The sequence below is a fragment of the Scylla paramamosain genome, chromosome 18 (assembly GCF_035594125.1).
Source record: "Scylla paramamosain isolate STU-SP2022 chromosome 18, ASM3559412v1, whole genome shotgun sequence".
In the NCBI taxonomy this organism is placed as follows: Eukaryota; Metazoa; Arthropoda; class Malacostraca; order Decapoda; family Portunidae; genus Scylla; species Scylla paramamosain.
Window position 1 is genome coordinate 21,610,143 of NC_087168.1, and position 27,261 is coordinate 21,637,403.

Here is a 27,261-nt window from a genome sequence, read left to right on the forward strand (position 1 = left end):
CCTCCTCTTCTTCCTCCTCCTCCTCCTCTTCTTCCTCTTATTCCTATTCCTAGTTTCTCTCTCCTCGCTTTCGTTATTTTAAGGTTTCTTTTTTTTCTTTTCTCTTATTTCCTTTATTTCAATTTGTTTCTTTCATTTTTCCTCTCTCACTAACTTTTCCTTTATTTTTTTTTCTTCTCCTCCTCCTCCTCCTCCTCCTGTTTTTTTTCCATCTCCTTTTCTTTCCCTCTCCTCCTTCCCTTTCCTTTCCTTTCCTTTCCTTCCCATCTCTTCCCTTCCTTTCCCGTTCTTTTTCCATCATTTCCCCTTCTCTTCACTTCCATTCCATCGTTACTCAGCACATGTTTCATCCCCTCATCCTTTTCCACCCCTCGTGTGTGTGTGTGTGTGTGTTTGTTTGTTTGTTTGTGTGTGTGTGTGTGTGTGTGTGTGTGTGTGTGTGTGTGTGTGTGTGTGTGTGTGTGTGTGTGTGTGTGTGTGTGTGTGTGTGTGTACAAATAGATAACAGTGATGAGTAAAGTGTAGACCGACGTAGAGAGAGAGAGAGAGAGAGAGAGAGAGAGAGAGAGAGAGAGAGAGAGAGAGAGAGAGAGAGAGAGAGAGAGAGAGAGAGAGAGAGAGAGTACAACAGTCAGTTAGTTATAAAATAAAATCTGATATAACAATAAAAATACAAAAAAGTTTCATTGTACAGTAGCATTCAGTTTTCTACCTCTCCCTCTCTCCCACTCCCTCCCTCTCCCTCTCACTCTCGCTCTCCCCGCTAAACTCGCTACTGACAATTATCACTTGTATGTTCTAAAATTTTCCCGCTATATATACATTTCTACGGGTCCAGAGAGAGAGAGAGAGAGGGAGAGGGAGAGGGAGAGAGAGAGAGAGAGAGGTGATGGTTAATTTTGTCTCTATTATATTATGCAAAGCTTCTCATACGAATATTTCTATGTAGATTTGTGCATGCGCCAGAGAGAGAGAGAGAGAGAGAGAGAGAGAGAGAGAGAGAGAGAGGGAGGGAGGGAGAGGGAGAGGGAGAGGGAGGTGTTATCAGAGACAGGCAGAAGGGGAGAGTGAAGGGAGAAATAGATGGAATGGTGTTCTGCCTCTTGTTTTCATTTCTTCCTTATTCTCCTCTACCTCTCCCCATTCTATTTCTCGTTTACTCTCCCCTTCCTCTCTCTCTCTCTCTCTTTTCCCTCTTTTCATTCTCTCCCTTTCCCTCCATCTTTACTCCTCTTTTTCTTTGTCTTTCCCCTCTTCCCTTCCATCTCAGTGTTTATATTAAGTGGTATTTAGTGGATCCCCTTCCCCTGCTTCCCCTATTCCCCCTTCCATCATCCATTTCATTCATTCCCCCCTTCATGTTTTCCTGTTTTCTATCAACTCACTAGTATTTACCCTCCATTTCATCTCCTTTCTCCTCTTTCCCTTCCCTTCTTTCCCTTTTTCTCTTTTTCAGTCTACTCTTCCCTTTTGTTGTCTTCTCTTCCTTTCCCTTCACATTCTTTTCATCCCATTTTCTCCCATTTCTTTCTTACCTCTCTCCTTCGCTTGTCTTCCCTTTTGTTTCCTTCTTTTCTTTTCCTCCTTCCAGTCCTCCTCCAAGTTCCCTTTTCTTCCCTTCTTCCCTCTTCCAATCTCCTCTCTTTTCTTCCTTTCCTTTCCTTCTTTCCCTTTCGTTTTCCAGTCCCCTTCTCCTTCCTTGCTTCCTTTTCCTTCCCTTTCTTTTCGTTTCCTTTTCTCTCCCAGTCTTCCAGTCACCTTCCCTTCCCTTCCCTTCCCTTCTCTTCTCAAGATGGCGTAAGAGGCTCGCGATAGCAGTAATCTCTTCAGAATTCAGGAAGGAATTAACTTGCATATTAACTTTGGCATTTTCCAATAAAAGGGTTAACCTGTAGATGTATGAAGGTGTGAAATGGAGAGGTTGTGTGTGTGTGTGTGTGTGTGTGTGTGTGTGTGTGTGTGTGTGTGTGTGTGTGTATGTGTGTGTGTGTGTGTGTGTGTGTGTGTGTGTGTTGTTGTTGTTGTTCTCGTATTAATTGTTACTGGACGTTTCTTTATTTTTATTACCAACTTTGTTTTTTTTTTCTCATTTTCATATCTAATTTTCTTTTTTTTTCCCTTTCACTTTGCTTTCAGTTTATGCACTTTCAGTTTCTCCTTCCATCTCCCCACATATTCTCTCTCTCTCTCTCTCTCTCTCTCTCTCTCTCTCTCTCTCTCTCTCTCTCTCTCTCTCTCTCTCTCTCTCTCTCTCTCTCTCTCTCTCTCTCTCTCTCTCTCTCTCTTTCCCATCATCCACTTTCCCCCTCCACAACACTCTTATCCACACACACACACACACACACACACACACACACACACACACACACACCTTTCCTTCGTCACCTACCTACGAGATACTATTGAGAAAAGGCTAACTTGGTATATGTGTGTGTGTGTGTGTGTGTGTGTTGTGTGTGTGTGTGTGTGTGTGTGTGTGTGTGTGTGTGTGTGTGTATGTAGTTTTTACCTGAGCATTAACACATTTCGATGCTTTTATGCTCCTGTGTTGTCAAAAAAAAAAAAAAAAAGTCCACCAATTTGCCCCTTTTTTTTTCCTTTTTCATGCATTTCTTGTACCAGGTTACAGTTTCCCCCAACAGTACGTCCCTTACTCACCCTCCGATCTGCCCCTTAATACCCCAATAGCCACGTACTCACACTTCACGTCGAGTCTAAGTGGGGGCGAGCCAGCGTCCCCCACCTCATTATGGGCGTGGCAGGAGTAGCGCCCCGCCTGCTCCCGCCTCACGCCCTGCAGCACGAGGCTCATGTTGCTTACGATAACGCCCACCTCTACCTCGTGATGCAGCGCCACGTTCTGCCGGGAGAGAGAGAGAGAGAGAAGTGCTTGTGGTTACTGCTGCTTTGGGAGGGATTTCAAGGGTTTACTGGTGGGAATGGAGGGGAAGGGAAGAGAAGGGAAAGGAGGGTTAGGGAAGTGTTAGATTGAGCGGGGAGGACTTGTTGAGGGACGTGAAGGTTGTGGGAGGGATTTAGGAAAAGGAAAGGAAGGAAAGGGAAAGGAAGAGAAAGGAAAGGGAGGGAGGAGAAAGGGACAGGTAGTATAAAGAAAAGGGAAGACAAGGAAAGGGGTAAAGGTAGAGAAAGAGAAGGATGGAAATAGGAAAGGGAGGGAAAGGGTGGAAGGAGGGGAAATGGTAGAGATGAAACTACTACTACTATTACTACTACTACTACTACTACTACTACTACTACTACTACTACTACTACTACTACTACTACTACTACCACCACCACCACCAATACCAGTACTAATACTACCTACATGCGTGATACGATAAGCAAAGCCCATGAGAATTTATGCCCCCCCAAAAAAAATAAAAAATAAGAAAAAGAAAATAAAAGGTAAATTAACAGAAAGCATGCTTAAGCCGATTAAAGAAATGCACGTAGAAAATATAGAAAACACCAATGCTTATTCATTACTATTATTCCTTTCCCTTACGTGCGTGATAAGGGAACCAAAAGAGTGGAGGAATTTATGCAAAACTAAATTAATACGAACCGTCCCTAAGCCGATTAGCTCAGTGAGGATAAATAACATAAAAAAAAAAAAAATGCTTTATCCTCGCCCTAGTAATGCAGCAGACGAAGGGACTCATGCATTCACTGGCAGCGTGTATGTAGGAGTATTTCAGGATGGAGGGAGTGCGTGCAGTGTGGGGGCGTGGAGGTATGTGGAGTGGTAGACATCATACAGTTGGTGACGTTGCATGTTATGATGGGAGAGTTGACGAGGACACGGGCAGATTCAGACTTGTTCATTAAGACGAGACAAAGTTTCGTTCTGGTCCTCGTCTTTGTTCAGAGTTCTCGTGTTTTTTTTTTTTTTTGCTTCTTCTTCTCCCGGTTCATATTGTTTCCATTACATTCACTTCAGTCATACTTTCATTACCTTTCTTCGTCAATCTCGCCCTGGTCCTTGTCTTTCTTCACATCACCTTCATGTTTTCCTCTCGGTTCACATTACTGGCATCGCGTTCAATCAGTCGTACCCTCATTGCATTTACTTCTTTCATATTCTCAATCATTCACTTATCAATCTCACGAAAAAAAAAAAAAAAAAAAAAAAAAACTCGTCCTATTCCCTGATAGTCTTCAAAACACTCTTATATTTCTCTTCTTCCTGTTCACATTGATCTCTTTACATTTCCTTGCCTATCATGCATCTTTGGACTCCCACAGGCCCTTCTGAAACACCCCTTCTTCTCCCTAGTGATATATGACTGTTGTGGCTCCTTGAATCAGTCACTCAGTCAATCAATCAGTTAATCAGTATCTCTCCCAGTACACACATTGTGGCGCCTCTCATGGCGATATATGACCCTGGCGATATATGACCCTGTTGTCGTGGCTCCGTCACTCACCCAGCCAGTCAGTCAGCTAATCCCCTCCCTGTGGCTTCTTAACCCTTTCACTTTGTTATGAAACAATTATAAAATCTTTTAGGCATCTACAAGAAAGTTATGGATGAAAAGAATAGGTTTCGCAATTTTTACGTAGTTTAAAGATTAAGTGCTGGTGTAGAACAAGTAAAGATACCTCAGAGTAATTGGTAATTAAGGGAAGATGTACCAGGTGGAAGTTAAAGGGTCAAATTAGTCACTTAGTCAATCAATCAGTTAATTAATCTGATCCTTGTGCCTCCCTGAATCAAGTCACCCACTCAGCCAGTCAGTCAATCAATTTTCCCCCAGTACTCACATTGTGGCGCCAGGTGACGTGCAAAACAGGTGGGTTGGCGTGGACGGAACACTCGAAGTACACGTCATCTCCTTCCTTGATATTTGTGGCGTCCAGTGAGGAACCGAACCTGGCCGTGGCGGTGGGCAGGTCTGCGGAGAATAGGAACGAAGGACTCAGGGCGGACGAGATAAAAACTGTGAAAGATGGGGACTGAAAATGGAGGATGGGAAAAGAAACTGGGAGAAAAAGAGAGTATTGCATTGGTGGTTGAAAGGTTGTGGGGGCGATAGCTGGGACGGGAGAATGTGGATGTGTGGGTGGAAGAAAAAGGAGGAGTAGGGGAGGGAAAAGGACGCAAGGAAAGGAAAGCGATGGAGATGTGGGATAAGGAGGAAAAGGAAGAGAGGGAAGTGGATTCAGGTGAGGGGAAGGAATATAAGGAATGCAGCAGGAGGACAAGGATGGCAATGTTGGAATGGAGGGGCAGCGTGGGATGGAAAGGAAGGGAGGTGAAGGAAAGGATGACACCGTGGGATGGAAGGGAATGACAGAAATGGAAGAGAAAGGAGGAGAAAGGGAACATGATGACAAGGCGGATTGGCGGAAAGGCAGGAGATGGCAGTGCAAGTGTGGAGGGAGGGAAGAAATGGAAGTGCGCGAGGAGATAAAATATTTAATAGGGAAATGAATTTTGAAGACTACATTAGCATAAATTTTACTTAAACTTCAGTCACCACCGAGGGAGAGGAGGAGGAGGAGGAGGAGGAGGAGGAGGAGGAATATAAATAAGAACACGTAAAGCAACAAGTGATAACAAAACTCGGGGACGTCTGTATATCAAACACCAAAGCTCGCCCGCTGATTCTTATCCTGTCACGGGGAGAAAGAAGCCAAATTGGGGACAAAATTCATTCCCGGCTATTTATTGTTTAGAGAAAGCGTTTGATAAAGAGCCACATAAAATACTATTGCCTAAACTGCCCCCGCGGCGTTATCGACAGCCAGTGACCGCTGAGAAGAAACTGGGTCCGTGGATTGCCTGCCGCTCCCACACCTTCCAACCACACCGTCTTGGTCCGCTCCAACCTCCATCTCACGCTCTGTACCGGTGAATTTTTGCTTTCGTACCTCAAATGCCTCCCGGTCCAGTCCACCTTACCTGTGTACCGGTGGATTCTTGCCTCTTTATGGGATGTTGGTATGAAACTGGAGTAGACTGAAGCTAAGACTTGTGTGGATTGAAGCTAACACTCCCTAACACTGAAGACTCGTACCAAGGAGAGGCCGCTTGAAGCAAACAGCCCCGGAGTGACTCGTAATAACATGACACGCGGTAATAGGGAAGGATTAAGTACCGGCAGCCCCGAGGCGGAATAATGACCAATAAATATTCTACCGATAACATTTTCCATCGAGTGCGCGGAAGTGAGTAAAATATCAATCGAATCGTTGACTTCGTTTCCATGAATATAAACGACAGTCAGTCCTGAACGATCCCTCTCCCTCTCTCTCTCGCTCTCGATCTGTCTGTCTGTCTCAAGTCCGTATCCTCAAACAGTTCTGCGCAGCATCCTCATGACTTTCAAAAGACTCTTCTTGAACTTACGTTTTAAGAGTGTCCCTATGATTCCAATGGCAGATTAACAAGATTTCTACGTTATCAAAAGGAGAAACACTCGTGAGAACCCGGATTATCATCTCTGTTGCCCTTGAACACAGACGTGGTGAGAGAGCAAAGCGTTTCTGAATACGAGCATCCATCTTTCTGTCTGTCCCTCCAAAGCCAGACGCGACCTTGAATGAGCAACAGGGTTATGTCTTTGGAATTCTCTTAGGCTGATGGACGGCGATGCTTTCCAAAGGTTGTAGAATCAGGAGACCTCGCTGACTTAATGTAGGAAGCAATACTCGTCCCTGCAACTTTGTCTCCGTAACTTTTTCTCTTTTGCAAATGTGAGCATATTAGTCAAGGCAGGGCAGAGCAGGGCAGGGCAAGGCGACACATTGACACTGATGGCTTCGGCGACACGGACCTTGATGGATGTTAATTCCTGTAAGACGTGCCGCGTTTACAATAATGGGGAAAAATTCTGGAAGGAATAGGTAGTTGGAGGAAGAACAAGAGGAGCGCGAGAGGTGGAAGAAGCGGAGGAGTGTGAAAAGTAATAGGACTTGGAGGAGGAAGAGGAGTGCAGGAAGAAATAGGAAGTGGAAGAAGAGGAAGAGGAGTGTAAGAAGAAATAGGAAGAAGAGATGGAGTAGGAGGTATAAGAGAAGGAGGAGGAGAAGGAATGCAAGAAGGAATAGGAGGAAGAAAAAAGAAAAAAAAAGAGATAGAAGATAAGGAGGATGAGGAATGCGAAAAGGAATAGGAGGTGAAAGAAGGGAAATAGGATGTGAGAGAAGAGGAGTAGGAGGAGGACTGCAAGAAGGAATAGGATGTGTAAGAACAGGAGAAGTAGGAGAGAATAGGAGATAAAGAAGAAGAGAAGCAATAGACGGAAGAAGAGAAGAAAGAGGAGGTAACAGATGTCTAGGGAACGGGTGAAAAATACTGCGAGGAGTGGCGGTCTGGGGCCAGGGACAGCTGAAACACCTGCATCCATTCATTCTTCCACCGGCAGCTTGTGTAACGATCCGTCCTTCCTTCGCTGGTGTCCTTGCGCTGCCACAATCGTACCGTATTTCACCGCACCCCTCCAAGACGAAGCTTCTATTTTCTATGTGCTCGTATATACGCCATACACTCTCCTTGCATGAGTCACGGTACAGTTCATGATGGATAGATTTACGTGGAATTAACTTTAGTATAGATCCGTCCACCTCAGTAAATAAATGAATGGTAAAGGAAGGTGATGCTTTGTTATTTACATATTTGCATTGTTTCTCTTATTTTTTTCGATGTTCTATTCACCAACACAAAGAATGGTATGACGTTCCTCCCCGTGGACTTCATTTTCCGTATTCAGAAACGCTTTGCCCTCTCACAACGGTTTTCAAAGGCCACGGAGGTGATTGGTCGTGTTCTCGAAAGTGTTTCTCCCGCTGATAATGTAGAAACCTTGTTAATCTGTCATCATCACTGTAAAAACACTTAAAAACCGTGTAACTTCAACTACAGAGCCTTTAAAAGTAGTCAGAAAAAAAAAGTGCAATCAAACTTAATAAAAATTGTGGGAAATTATATCCTTATGGTCACAGTGCAGGTCATTAACTGATGGTAAGTGGGAGTACTGGCACACGAATCTTTAACAGCTCGTGTCTCAAAATTATCTTCGTTGCATATTCTGACCTTAACTAGAGCCTCTTGAAAGTAGTGGAGGTGAACATTCTGGTGACATTTATTTTTATCCTATATACTGGCTAGAAACTGGAAAATCTATTCTCTAATCCCTTTTTCCTTGCTTGTACGTGCTTGTGAAGATTTTCTGCCGTCTCTTTACTGCTGTGAATTGTTGCACATTGCAGTGAAAAAGATTTAAATTATATGCACTTTAAGGTTCCTGTCCTAGTTCATAGTATGGCTCCCTCCCCATTCCTTCCGCCTTAGATCCTCGCACAAGGTAATTCCGGTGTTCTCTCGTCCGCTTTGGTCATATCATAATTTCCCCGTATTTAATTTGCGAGCAATCTTCACTTTCTGTTTGGGGCGCGTCATGGCAGCTGGTGGCGCGCCGACCCAACATTCTCCATTTCTGTCCTGCAGCCTGTCACTTATTATACTCAGCTTCTCTTTTCAGCCGCAGTCTTATTTCCCCTGACTCGCCTCTCTTTTCTGTCCTGCCAGTTGGAGGGAGCCAGGCTTCTGCGAAATCATCCCCGCCATATTTCAGGGAGCCGTCATGTGACACTGGCGTAATAATTTTAAGGGTGGTGTTGTTGGCTCGAGTGACGTTGCTAGGCGCGAACCCTTAGGCTGCTGTGGTTTTTCCTGGGCCTTAGTAAAATTGTCTGGGGTAAGTTTAGTGAGGATCTGAAATACACAAATGAGAGCAAAGGGTATGATGGGACACTTAACCCTTTCACTGCGACAGGAAACAATTAGCAGCTTCAGAAGCAATGCGTGAAGTCTTTATAAGCATTCACAAGCAAGTTAGAGATGAAAAAGAATGCATTTTGCTATTTCTTCCGTGTTCAAAGATTGGATGTGTCTGGAGAACAAGTAAAGATGTCTCATAGTGATTGGTAATTAAGGGAAAGGTGTGCCAAGTGGTAGTCAAAGGGTTAAGATCTTTCGGCACCTGTACATTTAGTTTTGTTCGGCAAATATTAAAGTCACTCAAATAACGAGTGTCATTTTGTTGAAGCAGCGTGCATGGTGTCAGTTTTGCGCACATCCTCTTTCACATTCTTTGATATTGCAATGCCTTATCTCATCTGCTTCTAACACGCTCTGGTGAAAGCTATATGATCTCTCTACGGTATTCTCAAGGGTATTTTCAAGTTCGGAGAATACAGCGAAAAGTTTGATTATACGATTTTTTTTTTCTTTTCAGGTTTACGTCCGTTTTCTTTAGTGTATCAGGGCTGGGACGATGTTTGGCAACGAAGGCCTTTGGTTTTGGCATTTAGGAACCGTAACCCCGAGTGGATGCCCTTCCTACCCTCGGACCGTGGTCAGGATTCGAACCCTTGGGTCTAAGCTTCAGCCCCCAAAGCGCGCGTGGTATCACTGCACCACGGCAAACTTTAAAACCCCAATAATTTCCAGTGGAGCCCGTTAAAATAAGTTCAGAGAATACAGCGAAATGTTTAAGCATACTGGCTGTTGTGGTGAATATTAGATGGTATGCACTCAGCAAGCGAGACCAAGAATGACCTGGATTTTTTATAATTTTAAAGCATTGGATCCTGAAGATGGCTAAACATTTATTTATATTGATGTACGAAGCAGAGCCGCAGTCTTATTTTCACCGCAAAGGTCCCAGCATTAATAAACGTTTAAATTCCTTGAAGCAGGATATATCTCATGACCTCAGAAATCCTTCATCTTTTGAAGCATCTTATCTTTTGTTTTCCTTTGTCTTCCCGTCCTTCCTTCCAGACGTTGTTTACCGAAGGCATTTTTTTTCCATCAGATGCTTGCTTAAACTTCAGTAGGAGACGAAGCTGCAGTTTTTCCTCATCTTCCTCAATCTGATTATTGATGTTATTGAAAAAGACTTTATTTTCTTCTTCACTCCCCCACAAAAAAAAAAAAAGGAAAAACCTGTTGACCTTCATGGAATCTTCGTGTTATCCTAAAAAGAAAAAAAAAACTACGTTATTTTCCTTGACCCTGAAATAAACTCATTCTTTGTAAATTTCTCTCGTATTGGCCAGAAAAAAAATATTCCATTTACTTATCTCTGCCTTTCATTTTAAACAGAGTCGACGTTTTCATCAAGCACATGTTTGCAATGGGGTTAGATTTAAGCACATTGTCTCTTCAACAAGGGAAGTTTTCATTAATAAGGCTTTTTTTTTTGGTCCTTGATAATAAACACCTCTCCCCTTTCATTCTAAACACCCTTTACATACACGTAAGTCTCTCACATAAGCACACTTTCCTAGGTAACAAGTGACTCAGATACCTTCCCTCGTACCCTGAGCATCCTCGGACAGTCCCTCACGCAATCACCGCCTTTCCCTTGATAATAAACGGCATACTTTTATTTTCCCTCTCACTCTAAACATTCCTTTCCTCTCCTTTACACACACACACACACACACACACACACACACACACACATACGCTCTCTCTCTTACACATAGCCATTACTTGCTCCTAGATAACAAATGACACTTAACTACAGTCCCTCTCTCTCTGAGCATCGTTGGACTCTTCTTTACAAAAAAAAAACCTTTCAGTTCCACTCGTCTAGTAAATCGCTTGTGTTGAAGCTAAGCGTGTTTGGCAGTGCTGCACGTCACCTCTTCCCTCCCTCGCTGTGACCGTGTGTTGCTGCCTCGTTCACACCTTTATGACGCGCATTTTCCATGAATGGGTGTGTTCCGCTCTCTCCAAAGTTGCAGGCTGTTCATCACATCTCTCTCCCTTTCATTGTCTCTCTCTAATCTTTTACCATCCGCCGTGATGCTGCGTCCCTTGCTCCCATCAATCGTTATCACCGCGCATATTATTCCACTAAACTTGCTCAATGTGCCCCCATCTACTCCTGCTGCTGCTGCTGTTGCCTTCACTGCTTCGTTCCCCTCGTTCACGCGGCCTCGGTATATAAAGCTTGCTACTTCTGCTGTGTGTTGTGCCTTCTGTTCCTGCATCTTTAAAGTGAGTGTTGAGAAATGTGCTCATTCGCGTGTTTTATTTCAATGGCTTGTTATTGGAAAGACCGCATTGTTATATTATTTTAATTTTGTCTTCTCCAGAAATAATGATATTGGAGAGTATCTGTATTTCATCCTACTCATTTTACTCGTATGTTATGAAAAAGACTGTACATAATTGACTTCATTCTGACATGATTATAATTGTCTTTTTTTTTTTTTTTCATAAACTGATAATTTAGAAGTAAAGTACATTAATCACGGGGATCACATTCTAACATCATTCCAATTGTGCTTCCTCTAAACAAGTAACAATTCAGAAGTACATTACATTCATTCTTCCATCAGTCTTTTACTAACATGTTAACGAGGAGACAGCATTCTTATATCATTCTAATTACGCTTCATTTAAAAGCTAGAATTGAGGTGTGCGTATATCTCACCATTCATCTTTCCTTGGGTATTATATAAAAAAAAAGGGACTGCTTCCTAATTACTCCTGCAGCAGCAAATGACTTGAACACTTTTAAGTAAGACGATCAAGCCACGCTCAGAACTTTAATGGACTTGCTGTACGTGGGCTTCTGTCGATATTTTTTCGTGGTGTGAGGCATTACTGGGCTTTCTTCCTTTATTTACGAGCAGAGTTTTCATTTTCCTTGACTTTTCCGCGCCACGAGCCAGGATCTAAATTCCCAGACCTCACCACGTCTTATCTCCACTCTTAACAGCCTCCGGTGGAAGTTTTTACGGGTGTTTTGAAGAGTGTTTTCAGGGTTCCGGTATCAGTTTAACGAGGAAGCTGCATCTTCAAAGGGAAAAACGTTACGGAAGACTCAAATAATTATCTCTATTGCGTCTGAAAAATAGTCCTTTAGAGGAAATAGAGCTTTTAAGAAATACGATTCAAGGTTTCATAAGCGCCTCCGTTGACAGTACAGGATATGAAGGAACCCGAAGGAACGCAAAGAAAGAACAAGCACCAGCATATTTATGGGTCATTATGAGACGCTGATGAGCTGCAGTACATTAAAGTAAAGAGACGTGATAGAGCAAAGGATAAATGGCAAAGAATTATAACAAAGAGGAACCACAGTATTGTTCCTCATATGCTGTTATACTCATCAAGAAGGGACAAACACCAGCATGTCTATTATCCCTTCCGAAACTAATGAACTACACTATACTTAACTTTCTGATTGTTATTTGGTACATCTTTTCCTAACTACTAATCACTCTGAGACGTCTTTAATTGTTCTATACCCCCTCCAGTCTTTGAACGGCGTAAAAAATAAAAATCTATTCTTTTTTATCCTATTTTCTTTTTAGATGCTTATAAAGATTTCATGCAATATTTCTGGTGTTGTTATTTTTAGTATCGAAGTGAAAGGATTAAAGAAGAAGAGAAATAAAGGATAAATGATGTAACGATGACAGAGCAACCATCATATTGTTCACCAGATTTTAGTCATTCGCCAACTTTTCAATAGTGAATTTTTAATATTGAAATCTCCAGCTGTCCTCTTCGCCTTTTATTGCGTGTCGGATATACATTTTACGGCGGAGCTCGCTCAAATCGGATCACGGAGAATTTTGAGACTGAAACTTACTCGAGTCATTTTGTCATGAGGCAGGGAAGGAAGGAAAGGGTTGATTTACGCTTTGTCATTCTTTACTTCCTTCTTCTTTTTTTTTTTTTTGGTATATGTTTTTGTGTCCTTGATTTCAAAGCGTTTGGGGTGAACTAGCATATACGTGTGTGTGTGTGTGTGTGTGTGTGTGTGTGTGTGTGTGTGTGTGTGTATTTAAGTTGTGGTCGTTATGACTTATTAGTCTTTTGTAATTTTTTGGTCAGTAAAATCTGTGTCTGCCTGTGTATCTATCTATTCATCTATCATTTTCTCTGTCTATCTATCTATCTGTCTATCTATCTATCTTCTTATCTAACTATCCATCTATACACCCATCTGTGTGTGTGTGTGTGTGTGTGTGTGACAGCGAATAATGTTTCCAGCAGCGCACCTGTTTACTATCAGCGGCTGGAGACAACCTTCACGAGGCTCCGAATGACACCTGTCGCTTTCTCGCATCACGACTGCTCGGAAATTGACTTCTGTTTTTTTTGTTTTTTTTTCTTTTCCCTTCAATAAGCCCCACAAAGGTTTCCCCGGAATTACCACACACATATTTCTCCCTTTTTACTTGATTCACTTATAAAAACGTATCTGGAGGCCATATATGACTGTAATTATTCAAGGCTTGTCGCTACGGAAACCCTGTCGCCGCCCGTGGCTGAAAAGTGTTGTATTTTTTGTCTCGCTTCAAGGTTATGTGAATTGTATTGGTTTTGCGGTTTCATAAAATACGTAGATTTCTTGCCGCGGAACCGGATGTGAATGTTAAATTGGATGTATATGTCAGTGTGATCTTGTTTTGCACGTGTGTGTGAGCGTGTGTGTGTGTGTGTGTGTGTGTGTGTGTGTGTGTGTGTGTGTGTGTGTGTGTGTGTGTGTGCAGATGAAGAGTAAGTAGTAAGAATCACGTTCTAAGACTCATCCTCCCGTACCTCGACTACTTTCAATAGACTGTAATTTTTAAGGTTTTAGCGAGAGATGAACAAGATTTCTTCGTTATTAACAGGAGAAACGCTCTTGGAAACCCTGCTAATTATCTCTGCGGCCTTTGAAAATAGCCGTGATCAGAGAGAGGAAGGCGTTTCTGAATACGAGTCTGTATCTCCTCAACCCCCCCCCCACTCCTGTGCTGTCCTTCTCACTAATGCAAGGTAACCTGTAACCTTCACTCTTTCATCCCTTTCACTGGTTAAAGTCTGCCTGCCTGTTTCTGATATTTTCCCTTTCTTGTGACTTCAACTACTGCAAAAGAGTGCAATCAGGACATCCCGGAAACAAAATTTATCCGTTTTTGAAATGTAACTTTTGAGGGAAACGACAAATTAGCAGGCTTTATTATTTTTCTGTCTCTCTCTTTCCCTCTCTCTCGTTTTTATACCCTTAGTCAGCTTCCCTCACATATAGAAGATACTAAACTGTCCCCTTCTCGCATTTCACTGGGAGCTTGTTATCCGCGGGACCATGGCATGTCTGGCCGGGTGATTCCTTGTCGCACAGTTGTCAGGAGCACGAGTTTACACCAGCAATCATCAGTTAATTGACGACTGAGCATTACTGGAGCGTGTCAATGTCTACCACTACAAGACCCACAACATTTGCTACTCCCTAACGTAACCTAACCTAACCTTAACCTAACCCACGGTACTTACAATGCACGGTGAGGTTAACACTGTCCTCCAACGCTGAGAGATCGGCGTGAGTCTCTGCCAGGCACCTCAGCATTGCGTCATCGTGCTCCGGCTGTGGCGTGAAGACTAAGCTGCTGGTGGTGACATTCCCGTCTCCTGAGGTCTGCAATAGCGGGAAGAAGAAGCGTGTGAGGAAAAGTAGAATATGTGTAAAGGGAAAAGGAAGGGAAGGGGGATATGAAAGAAAGGGAATGAGGAAGAGAAGGGATATGGGGAAAGAGGAAAAGAAGAGACGGGAATGGAAAGGAGTGAGAAAGGCAAGGGATGAGAAGAGGAAGGGAAGAGAGTGGGGGTGAGAAGAAGAGAAGGGAAGGGAAGGGAGGAGAAAGGGAGATGTCCAGTGACAGAGAGAAAGAGAGAGAGAGAGGGGAAGAGAAGGTTCATGTACAGGACAAATATATATAGGGAGAGGCTGCTAGAGGAAGGAAGTAAGGGGGAAGATATTAAATGGTTCTCTCTCTCTCTCTCTCTCTCTCTCTCTCTCTCTCTCTCTCTCTCTCTCTCTCTCTCTCTCTCTCAACGTAATCGACCGTGAAGGTGTGAATGTGATCTTGTTGCCTCGCCTTCCTCCTCGCTGCATCGTTGCGCGTGACGGCCCCAACTAGTCGTTTAGGCGCCCCTCACGACCGTCAAGCAATCAGACTCATGTATTTAGCGCTCATTCAGAACCTCCTTGCGCCATGAAGTGTGTTGCTGGTTCTCTCGAGGGAGTTTCCGGGTCTCCAGCACCACGCATTCACGACCCGGTGCTAACTTTGTGTGTTTCGTGACTCGAGTGTGGTGTCATGCAGGGTTGGCTTTGCTGTGTCCGTCTTTGTGCTTTGTGGTGTACATTTTGTTCTTTTGGTGTTGTTTGATGTTCTTTATTTACTTGTCATTGTTGAGTGGGGCTGTTTGTCTGAGTATGTGGTGTTATGTACGGCTGTTTGTGCTGTGTCTGTCTCTTTGCTGTGTATGTCAGTGTAGGGACCTTCCTTTCTCTCTCTCTCTCTCTCTCTTGGTGCTGTTTGATCCTGTCTGTTTACTTGTCAGTGTTGGGTAGGGGTGTATAGAGCTGTCCATCTTAAGATCTATATGTTACCCTGTCTATTTCTCTCGGTCTTCTGATGCTTTGTGGTCTGTCTACATTCTGACCCTTGTTGCATACAGTATCCCACCTCCCCGGCGTGTCCTTCCATCAATAGACTAAATGTGTGGGCAGTATTGATTCATCTATTACCGAATACCGAGATGGGACGGCAATGGTCGTGATGGGCTTGCAGTGTGTGGTGGACGCGGGTTTCAGTGGCTAAAACATGTGTTCCTGGGAAGTGTTGTGAAATATGTGTAGAGTATTGTAACCTTTCGTGGTATAGCCGTATGGAGCATTGTAACCTTCCCTGGTATAGATTCTGGTATAGAGATAGTACCTGTTCTTTTGCAGTGTTCTGAAATGCATATGGAGCATTGTAACCTTTTTCTGGTATAAATTCTGGTGTAAAGGTTTCAAGACATTTTCAGATTTTGGATAACTGTTTTGACTACACTTTCTGGGGACTGGCACCTTCGATAAGTCTTTTTACAGCTTTTTGTTGCCCTAAACCAGTCTCGTCTCCACATAGAAAATGGTGTAAAGATTTTTTTTTTTTTTTAGATATGGGGAACTGTTCTTTCCTGGATGTTAAGGCGCTCTTTTTTTTTTTTTTTTTTGAAGTTTCTTGTGAGTATTTATAAGGTTAACTCTACTGCCACTAATAACTGTCGTTGGGTTATACGACAGACACATCTTTCATTCAATATAAAGCAATGACTTTCTAATATGGATGTTAAGACGTTTTTTTTTTCAATTAAGTTTCTCGTGAGCATGTGCATACTACCTCATCAGCTACTAAAGACTTTTAATGGCTCTTATTTTACGACTGAAAGGTAACAACTAGTCAGTCACTCCCTTTGGTCTAGGTGGCATCTCGAAACTAGTGTTAATTTGCAGCAGATCCTTTTAGTAACCTTGAGAAACCATAGAGGTCAGAGAGATAAAGAGAAAACACGTTACTGAGATCCCTATGTGTGAAGATAATACAGCGTGAATCCAGAGCTAGGCAGGTATTACTGAGGGGAGGCTGGAGCTGCACGCTTGTCTGGAGTGGATCTTGACTCGTGTGTGTGAGCCTCTGTCTATCCAGTACTGAGTGGTGAATCTCAATCCTGTGATACTCCTGATGAAGTGTGGGTGTTAGTACTGTGTATCATGTATCTAGACGCTACTATTGCTGTCACCACTGGCTCCACTTCGTTTCGTCTAGAACTTAAGTAACCACGCTGTTTGTTACGATTTTAGCTCTCGAATATAAATGCTGCTGTTATTTCTGCATCTCCATGTCACTTTGTCTACACACTAACTTAAGGAAACACGCTGTACATTAAGATTAAAGTGTCCGATTCTACTTGCACTGCTTGCTCTCGAACTAAAATACTACTGTTTCTTCTACCACCGCCGTCACCACGTCTTCTCTACACACTAACCTAAGGAAACGCGCTGTATATTTTCCCTAACAAGTGTAGCGGAAACACGGTAGAGCAACAAGACCACAGGCAACAGCAAAGACAGAACAGTGGGACCCGTTGCAGAGGCTGATCCCACCAACATTACTGGACTGGACTGGTGTGATTCTACTTGTACCACTTGCTTTTTGGACCTTATAGCCTCGACCACTACCACCACCACCGCCGCCACCGCCACCGCCACCGCGTCAGCCTTCACCACCACCGCCACCGTCCCTGCTTCTTCTCTTCCACAAGCTAACGTACGGAGTTTACGGGCTAATCTCCGGCACGTTTCCGCTCAGCTTCTGCGCTTTTTTACGTGCGAATTTTGTGTCGGGGATTAAACTTGGCGACTCTCGAGGACGGAAGTAAGTCTCCGCCCGGATGAAACTTGGCCCTCGGGAATGCAAAGTTGTGTCATTGCTGTAAAAGTGTCCCTTCTCCTTCCCCCCCTCTGCTGTCACTTGTACTCTCGTGTGTCCTTGTTCCCTTTGTACTGTTTGTGTCCCTTGTAGGCAGTGAGTGTCTTCAGTGTTCTGTATTTTTTTCTTGTCATGTACCGCTGTTTTTTTCTGTTCTTTTTTATTTATTTTTTTTGTCTTGTAGTCTGTGTTTTTTTTCTATCTTTTACCGCTTCTTTTTTCTTTTTTTTTACCTTTCTGTCTCTTGTAGTCTGCTGTTTTTTTTTTTTAATCTTGTACCGCCACTTTTTTCTCTTCTTTTTTTTTCTTTTTTTGTCTCGTAATCTGTGTTCCTTCTCCCGTGTACTTTGTGTTTCTAGGTCTTGTATTTCTTGTTTCCAGCTCCTTGTTCCTTTGTGCTTTGTGTCTCCAGATCCTTGTATTCCTTGTCTCCATCCCCTTGTACTTCTTGTTCCTAGTCCCTTTTACTTCTTGTCTTTAGCCGTACAGTGTTCTTAGTCACTTGCATTTCTTGTCTCTAGCCCCTTGTACTTCTTGTCCCTTGTTCCCAGTACTCAGTGTCACTAGTCCCAGTTACTCTGCCCTTAATCCTTTGTAATCCTTGCCCTCAGTCCCTTGTAATCTCTAGGCCCTTGCAATCTGTCACCATTCTCTTAGTGTCTCATTACCTTAGTGTTTAATGCCCTGAGCTTCGTGTCCTACCCTACCCATGTTCCCATCCTCTGTGTCCCTTATTGTTTCTAGTGCCCTAAACTTCATGTCCTACCCTGCCCATGTTCCCATCCTGTGTCCCTTAGTGGATAATGCCCTAAACTTCATGTCCTACCCTGCCCGTGTTCCCATCCTGTGTCCTTTAGTGGATAATGCCCTAAACTTCATGCCCTACCCTGCCCATGTTCCCATCCTGTGTCCCTTACTGGATAATGCCCTAAACTTCATGTCCTACCTTGTACACGTTCCCATCCCCTGTGTCTGTCATCTTCTGGCATCTCTATCTTCCCAGGATCACTTACCGCATCAGTAGCAGTGAGCAGTCTTGTGTTGTTGAGGTACCAGATGATAGTGGGCGGTGGGCGGGACCCCCTCACCTCACACACCACGCGGTACTCCCTGCCGGCCATCAGCGGCTGCTCCGGGCCCGTCACCTCCACGGACAATGCTGGGACTGGAGGGGGACAGGAGTGAGACATGGTGGGGATCAGGTGTGTTCAGAGGGGAGGTGTTTTGAGTGTCAGGTGTTTGGGGTGGGAGACATGGTGGGGGTCTGTGTGTAGAGTGAGAAGTGGTTTGGAGTCAGGTGTGTGGGTGTTAGGCATGGTTGGGGTCAGATGTGAGGGGATAGTAAGATGTGGATGGTTAGGGGTCAGGTATGTGTGGAATGTGGACGTGTGTGTTTGTCTAGCTGTCACGGGGATGTGGTGACGTTTGTGCATGTGTGTGTGTCTGTGTCTGTGCCTGTGTGTCTGTGCTTGTATGTGTCTGTGCCTACATGTACGTAAGCGTGTAAACTCTAATGAGACTTACGGTTCATGTCCACCATCACGACTAACGAGGTGGGCAGCGTCAGGTTATTGTTGGAAGCCTCGCACGTTAGCAGCAACTTGAGGTCGTTCCGCGTGAGGGGCCCCAGCGTGAGGGTGTTGTACGGCTCCCCCTCCGCTACTGACGGGGAGCCTGGGCCAAGGGTGGGCGTCGCGTGGGGGCCGGTGTGTGTCAACGGCAGGGACGTGTTGAGCTTCGCTGCTACCGTCATGTTAGTGGCGTCCGTGGCTCCCATTGGCCCTAGTTCATCCGGCGGGTGCGTGTGGGACTCCATGTGGCTGTCCAGGAGGTGTGTGTCCTTGAACCAGACGACGGAGGGGCGTGGGATGCCTGTAGGAGGAAAAATTCAATGCCTCAACACACTTCCCGTTTTCTACCGCCCTCCTCCTCCTCCTCCTCTGCAGTGTTCATGAAAGAAAGAAAGAATGGTTAAAAATATTTTCGTTGGCTGCAAAATATGTGACTTGGTCATTTTCTATCGTGAAAGAAGGAGCGTAAAAGACGTAACTCCGTAATACTTTAGATCCTCACCAGAATTAATGCTACACTCAAAAATAATTTAAGCCCGCCACAACCACAAGAAAATATATATCAAGATATACTTACGTCCACCGCACACCAGGAAAAGAGCGGAAAAGAAAGAAGAAAAAAGAGATAGAATGTACCGCAAATATTTTCTCTCCTTGCTCCTGGGCGGTTTTTCTCCGTGTAAATTTTTAGTGTAACATGAGGGAAAATCTATCTCCACAAGTGCGTTTCCCGCCTTTGTGAACCCTTTCCTGCCTGGACATAAATCTGCCGCCTTGTCTTCCATTTTTACTCCAGTGCAGAGTGAGGACGACGCTGAGAATTTCTGTGCAGCTCTCTAGAGGCACTTGTTTACCTGCGTGTGTGCCTCCGTCCTCAACACACACACACACACACACACACACACACACACACACACGATCTCCCCTTCGCCTTACACCTCCTACTTTACATGCATATCACCTTCCTATCCTTCCCGTTTCTCCTTCGCCGGCATGATCTTCACTGCAGCTTCCCCGCACCCAACACCCCGAGATTCGAACCATGAGCACCATAACATTACCCAAGAGGCGAGCACTCAGCACCACGTAAGGGCGATGTGACTTGAGTGCCGATAAACAAGGGTGCTGCTTCTCGCCTCTCTGTGTTTAAGTGTTTGGGTAGGACTGTGTGTTGACTGGCGAGGTATCTGACTATTTGAGTGTTTGTTCACCTTGATGGATGACTGAATGGCCGGGCCGTCTTGGATAATTGGCTGAGGGAAGGTTGGATATATAGGGTTGGTTGGGTGCCTGGCAGATTGCGTAGGCGGCCGAGTAATGGCTGGTTACGTGATTGACCGTCTTGCAGGAGCGTGGCTGTGTGAGGGAGTTCTGGTGTGACTCTGTGTTTAGTTTCTCTTGCTTCTGTGAGCGAGTGACGGAGGTGGTGTGTGGGCTGAGGCTTGCTGAGGGAGGGAGGTGGGAGAGTAAGGTCTGTTATTCTTACTCTTGTCTGTCTTGTATGTTTGTGAGGACGAGAGGCTGGCAAGATGATTTTTCTCCGTGTTCTTGTGGGTGAGTGGCGGGGTGCTTGTCTGGTCTGGCTTGCTGGTGGGAGTAAATTTCTGGAGATATATATGTATTTGTGTATATATTTTCACTGCCACTTTTATTTTGGTTTTGTCAAGAGGTGGCGTTACTAAATGACAAGTTGAAAGAGTTGTGCATGTCGTGAGTTATTTAGTTTGCTGGTGGATCAAATAGTGGTTAATATCTGGTTTATTATTTATTTGTATAGAGATAAAAGTGTTATATTTCCCTTACATTTTTGAGTGAAAGAGTAACTGTTGTGGCTCACTGTTGGGCTGAAAAAGAAGCAATATATCTTATTTTCTGTCTATTTTGCTCGGACGAGAATTACGTGTCTTACTTTTATGAATGAATCAGCGACCCTTTTGTGGCTCACTGTTGGACTGGTAGACTGGGCAATACCTGTCTTATATTATCATTAGTTTGTATAGACGCGAGGATAAATGAATAGACGGGGGAAGGGTTATGTTTATCCTTGTCTTTGTGAGTGTGTGTGTGAGTGACTGTGTTTTTTTGGGTTAGGGAGAGGAGGGAGTGTACTGACAGACTGACAAAGAAGATAACATGTTTTTTATCTATATACTTACACAGGCGAGTGGTGAAGTGACAGGCTGGCATAGTTACTTTTTCCCTTCCCTTTGTGAGTGGTGATGCAGTGCTATTTTTTCTGGACTAAGGGAATAATCGTATTTTTCTTTCCCTATCTGGTTATGTAGACGAGAGAATAAACCGCACTGAAAGAGTTAAAAGAGTTGAGGTTCCCCTTTGGCTTTGTGAGTAAATGACGGAGTGCTTTTCTATTTTGCACTGTGGAGATAGTTTAATACAAGTTTTTCCCTATGTAGACGAGGGAATAAACGAAAGAGAGAACGGGTTAAAAGAGTTAAGCTTCCCCCCTTTTTTCTTTCATGAATAGGTGATGGAGTGTCTGGGTATTTCGGACTATGGGGGATAATACAAGTTTTTCCCTATCTGGTTATGTATACGAGAGAATAAACGGCAGGGAGAAAGAGTTAAGTTTCCCCCTTACCTTTTATGAATAGGACAGGAAGAACTTAGCTATTTTGAACTAAGGGAATAATCGTGTTTTTTTTTTTTTCCGTATCTGGTTATGAAGAGAAAATAAACGACGCTCAAATAGTTAAGTAATCCCCTTTGCCTTTGTGACTGCGCGACTCACGAAGCGGCCGATGCGTGTTTTCCTGCTAAGCTGTGTGGGCGGGCGTGCCAGTGACAGCCTCCGCCAGTGAAGAAAGGCAGTGTCGCGCCTCGTCCTTTCTCATCCTTGTCCCGGACCCCCCGCCACCTGCACCGCCTCCTCCTCGTAAAACTGTCCCCTCCTAAACCCAAACCGCTCGTCATCTTAACATCACCGCCTTGTAAAAACCACAGGAAAAAAAAAAAAAACTTCGTGGGAACTCAGGAGGAGCAACAATAAAAAAAAAGTGGGAGAGAGAGTGAGCGAAATGAATAAATGAATGAGTAAACAGCCAAATTTTGCCTCCTTTCACTCGCTTACTTTCCCTTAGTCCCTCAAAATACGTGGACGGCGAAATCTCTCTCTCTCGCTAAGCTGGAACAGGACAGAGCGGGAAGAGGAGGAGGAGGAGGAGGAGTGCCCAGCCTTCCCGTAAGAGGCAGTCTGGGAGTCTCCTGAGATAAGTTGGAGCAAGTTTGGTGCCCGGTGAATTCCTTGCCATGAAAACAACTTGCTACTTTCAGATGCGAAAACTGAGGTGATTTAGTGGGAGTGAGGAAAGGAGGATAGGGAGAAAAAAATTGTGGGGGGAGGGAAGAAATGGAAGGATAGAGGGAAGATGAAAGGAAGGGCAGAGGTAGGGGAGAAAAGAGAGGGAGGGTAAGGAAAGGGAAAAATGGATGGAGGAAGAATAAGGAAAGGGAAAAGGAGGGAGGGAGGGAGGGTAAGGGAAAGGAGAAGGAAGGAAGGAAGGGAGGATAAGGAAAGGGTAAGTGAGAGAGGGTTGATAAAGAAGACATTGAAAGGAAGGAGTGAAGAAGGGGAGGAAAGCAGGAAGGGAGAGAATTAAAAAAAAAAGTAAGGGAAAAGAATGATGGAAGAGATTAATTGAAAGAAAAGAGAGAGAGAGAGAGAGTACGAGAAAGGGAAAAAGGTAAAAGGAGAAAAGACAAGAAAGTCAAGTAAAAGAGAGAGAGAGAGAGAGAGAGAGAGAGAGAGAGAGAGAGAGAGAGAGAGAGAGAGAGAGAGAGAGAGAGAGAGAGAGAGAGAGAGAGAGAGGAGAGGAGACGAAATTAAAGTAAAAACAAGAGAACGGAAGGAGGAAGCAGACGAGGAAGGAAGGAAGGAAGGAAGAATGAATGTAAGGAAAGTCAAAGAGGCACGGAGGACGGAAGAATCAGAGAGAGAGAGAGAGAGAGAGAGAGAGAGAGAGAGAGAGAGAGAGAGAGAGAGAGAGAGAGAGAGAGAGAAACACGTGGAGAAAGTAGGAGACTGGAGAGAGGAGGAAAGAAGCGGAGACAAGCTGGCGGCGGAAGCAGAAAATATTGCTTAGTCAAGTAAATAAGCATTCTTTCTCAGCGGTGGTTATTCTGCTTTGAGTTCGTCGAGGCAAATATAATGCACTCACAGAAACACCACGACGCGTTCCCCAGAGTGTTGTTTTGAAATTACATGGGAAAAGAAACTCAATACATTTGCAATAAAAAAGTGTGTTGCAGGAATTTGAGAGAGAGAGAGAGAGAGAGAGAGAGAGAGAGAGAGAGAGAGAGAGAGAGAGAGAGAGAGAGAGAGAGAGAGAGAGAGAGAGAGAGAGAGAGATTCTGAAGTATTTTAAATATTTGTAATTTGCACTCGATTAAAATATATCTTTTCTGTGCATCACTTTCGGGATTGAGAGCGACACACACACACACACACACACACACACGCAGTAGTCCAGGATACAATCACAGCAACATTTTATGCATTAAATAAATATATAAGAATGAGATAAAAAGATAAAATAAATAAGAAAGAAAAGTGAAATCGTAAAATCCTGCGTAATGCATTCTACTATGTCTCTCTACTCTCTCTCTCTCTCTCTCTCTCTCTCTCTCTCTCTCTCTCTCTCTCTCTCTCTCTCTCTCTCTCTCTCTCTCTCTGTGGCTAGTAACTTTTTTTTTCGCTGTTTGACGAGCAGTGAACTGTGTTGGGCAGAGCGAAAGAGAGAAGAGGTAATGGCTTTCAGAGAGAGAGAGAGAGAGAGAGAGAGAGAGAGAGAGAGAGAGAGAGAGAGAGAGAGAGAGAGAGAGAGAGAGAGAGAGAGAGAGAGAGAGAGAAAGAGAATTTAGGGTAGTGAGTAATGTCCGCGGTTCATGGGTATATATGTGCGGGAGACATAAATCAAAGTGGACCACTCCATTACTCCAACACACCACCACCATCACCATCACTCTGCGCCAGTCACCACCACTCACCCGCTACCACCACCACCACTGCCACCGCTGCCACCGCCACCGCCACCTCGTTCATCACCATCATTACCATCATCGTACGTAATCATCCTTCCCTAGCCACTATCACCTCATAATTTTCTTGTTTCTGCTACTACTGCCATTATCACCACCATCTCTATCACTATCATTAATAATTATCTCTCTGGTTACCGTATCATCACAATTATTATTCATTAGTACCACCATCATCACTTCCTCCACAACTAACACTATCATCACCATTACTATATTCAGTTATTCGAATCACCTTAATCATTGCCACCACCACCACCACCACCACCATCACCATCACCAGTGCCAAGAAAAGTGTGTATTTTTACTTCAAACTGGATGACTTTTGCAGTTAGACTCAAATTACACTATGCTGTCCTTTGTGTGATACATGGAAGGTAGTGGAATGTTATGTACGTATGTGCATTTGTATGAGGCAGCAGAGGGAGTGCTGGTGACGTGTGGTGAGATGAAAGACTGTGGTTGTGATGTACAGTGAAGGAAACTGTGGTGAGCTGGAGGGTTGCAGTAATAACACTAGTGACGTAAAATGAGGCGAAAACAAAATGGTAGCAATAGTGGTGACGTGTGGTGATGTGACGATCTGTGACTGTGGTAGTGGTGAAGTGTGGTGAGGTGAAAAAATATGAGGTAATGACGCTAGTGGTATAAGGTGAGACTGAAATAAAATAATAGCAATAGTGGTGACGTGTGGTGAGCTGCGGCACTGTGCTTATGATGCATAGTGAATTGTGGTGAATTGTAGTGAGGTGAACAACGCGGTAATGACACCAATGGCATAAAGTGAGATAGAAACAAAGTAATAGCAATAGTTATGATAAGTGGGAAGGTGCGGCACTGTGATCGCGCTACGTGGTGAGGTGAGGTGTGGTGATGACATTGGCAGCACGCAGTAAGGTGGAGGCGCAGTAAGTAATAGCAATAGGCCGTTTTCAGAGTGCGTTAGGCCACGTTCGCATTTTTCCTATCGCAAGAACCTGGCTGAATGAGCGCCTCGGGACAGCCAATAAGCCATCAGCCGTCACTCATCTCGCTGATAACAACAGTCTTCCCGCCTCCCGTGCCTCCCGCCGCCACTCCCCGCCCAAGACAGCGCTGCGCTATTTCATGACAAAGCCTATTTTGCTGATTTTTTTTTTTTCGTCCATTTTTTTCGTAGTTCAGGCAAAGCTATTGGGCGCCATGACGGTTCGTTACACACACGCGCACACAAACAAAAAAATGATTGTAAGAATATAACCTTTTTTTTTCCGTATGTTTTTTTTACGTTTTTTTTTTTCTCACAGGGATTTTTTTTATTTTTTTTATTTTATTTTCAGCATGTTTTGTGTGTATATATAGCGAATTGCAGTTAATCCATTTAGTATCACAACAGCGTGAGGGGGAAATAACAAGCTTAACCGCACACGTTTGAGTTATTTTTATACCTGTACTAAATTTAACCGAAAAAAAAAAAAAAATATTACTAAGAAAATGCAAACTTTGAACTTAAACAATTCCGCGCATTAATCTGGTTTGAGTGCGAGGTGAGAATCTTTACTAACGCACTGCCCGCGATGAAATGGGCCTTGTGTTGGTGCAAGATGGCTCGTTTTGTTATCAGGCTTCCCAGCGGCTGACTCCTAATGACACCTATTGGCTGAGTGGCCGCGGCGCCGAGACCAGAAATTAGCCGCTTCCTTGCAAGTCAGCCACATTACAGTGCTGCGATAGTGTGTGTGTTTCGACGTTCATGCAGTGAGTTTTCTTGTGTTTATATTCCTAGTCTTGTGCTTGTTTATCTATTTATTCATATTGTTTTTTTTTTTTTTTTTGTAAGAGGTGGTCTGACCTAGGCAACGAAAAAAAAGGGTATGATAAAAAGGGTCACTAAATTTTGGTGATTTATACGTTCATTTACTTCCTCCAATATTTATCTATTTATCTATCGCATTGCTTGCTTCATTTGTTTACCTACCTACTCTAGCATTTATTTATTTATTCATATATCTCATTACATGCTTTATACTCGAATGCTCATCTGCCTCCTCTCGTATTTTCCACTCATTATAACTTACTGGGGTTGCATTTTTGTTTTTTTTTTACTCGCACAGCTTGTCATTCTGAGCCTCTCACAGCACTACTTCCGCCTTGCCACACCCGCTGCGCAGCTACATTCGCCGCCCACTGTCATCACCACCACAGTCTAGTCAGGTTTGCTGGGTTATTTCCTCAGCGGGTGTAGCGTGTTTGAGGCAGTAATGCACGCGTGAAGGTCAACAGTCTTGCATACGTCATGAGTTCTATCACTGAGTGAGTGGCTGGTATGCACTCGAGGGAAAGGCTTCCATTACTTTTGAGTGTGTGTGTGTGTGTGTGTGTGTGTGTGTGTGTGTGTGTATGTGTGTGTGAGAGTGGTTGATGTAAGAGAAGGGGTGATGCTCCAGTACTCCAGAGTCAATTGGTGGTGAATACAAATCGGTTTTTCTTTTTGCCACCGAGCCGATAACTGGTGGTAATGCCATAACTTTCAGCATTTTACAGATACAAACCAAACTATTTTTCCCTCTTTCTCTCGTTAACCCATTTCCTTTTAATATTTCCCTTGTGTAGTTAAGAGGTAGCGTATATTGAGCAGCGTTTTTTTTATTTCCTGCGGGGCTAGGCAGGTGTGGGCAGCGGCGGGGCATCAGGCGGCCAGCAGTGCCCCAGCTGTCAGGGATCAGGCCTGAGGTTGCCTGGCATGGACAGTCACCAGGACCACTTGGCAGTAATTCCTGGTGTTGTTTACTTGCTATTCTGATTAAAGTAAAAACAAAACCAAGGGAGACTGTAAAAAGTTTCGCTTTCAGTTGCCACTTTCTGTTGTTAGAATTTTACGACACTCGCAAACTCATTTCGTCCGGCTGCTTTACAAAACTTGCGGACTCATGGACTCTTGCATCTGTCAGCGTTTTGAGCCCGTAAAATAGTGCTGACTTTTGTGAAGCAACCTGCCAAATGCATCACCAGACAGGTCCCTTTGAGCAGCGCGGAGAGCAGCGGGTATTGCAGCACAGGGGAGGCAGCAAGCAGCCCCAGGAGTAGCGGCGAGGCTTACGACAACAGCACTCCCCCAGGTTAATTACTCGCGTCACTGTAATGCTAATAACACACGGCGCTCGGTGCGTGAATAGCATACAGTAATTATTTATAACGAGCATAGCGCCGCCAGTTATCAGTCCACGGCTGCCTGCCTGCGTGTCTGCCTTATGGGGCGAGATGGAGGGACGCACGCCAAGGGGGCCAGCCATCCACGCTGTGCTTCGCCTCTCGTTATCTTATTGGCATAGGCAGGAGTCATGTAATATCCTACACTTCCTTCCTAAGGGTT

The 27,261-nt window shown here is 44.2% G+C and overlaps 1 protein-coding gene across 2 annotated transcripts in view; it reads right to left on the reverse strand.

Moving 5' to 3' along the window:
* Positions 1-27,261, reverse strand: part of LOC135109274 (nephrin-like) — a 123,206-nt gene that overhangs the window by 11,038 nt on the left and 84,907 nt on the right. For both annotated transcript variants that reach the window (XM_064020558.1, XM_064020559.1), the window contains exons 6-10: positions 18,808-19,155; positions 18,297-18,448; positions 14,300-14,441; positions 4,768-4,898; positions 2,701-2,860 (exon numbers count right to left, since the gene is read on the reverse strand). In XM_064020558.1, the coding sequence (XP_063876628.1) occupies positions 2,701-2,860; positions 4,768-4,898; positions 14,300-14,441; positions 18,297-18,448; positions 18,808-19,155 (933 nt within the window). The remainder of the gene's footprint in view (positions 1-2,700; positions 2,861-4,767; positions 4,899-14,299; positions 14,442-18,296; positions 18,449-18,807; positions 19,156-27,261) is intronic.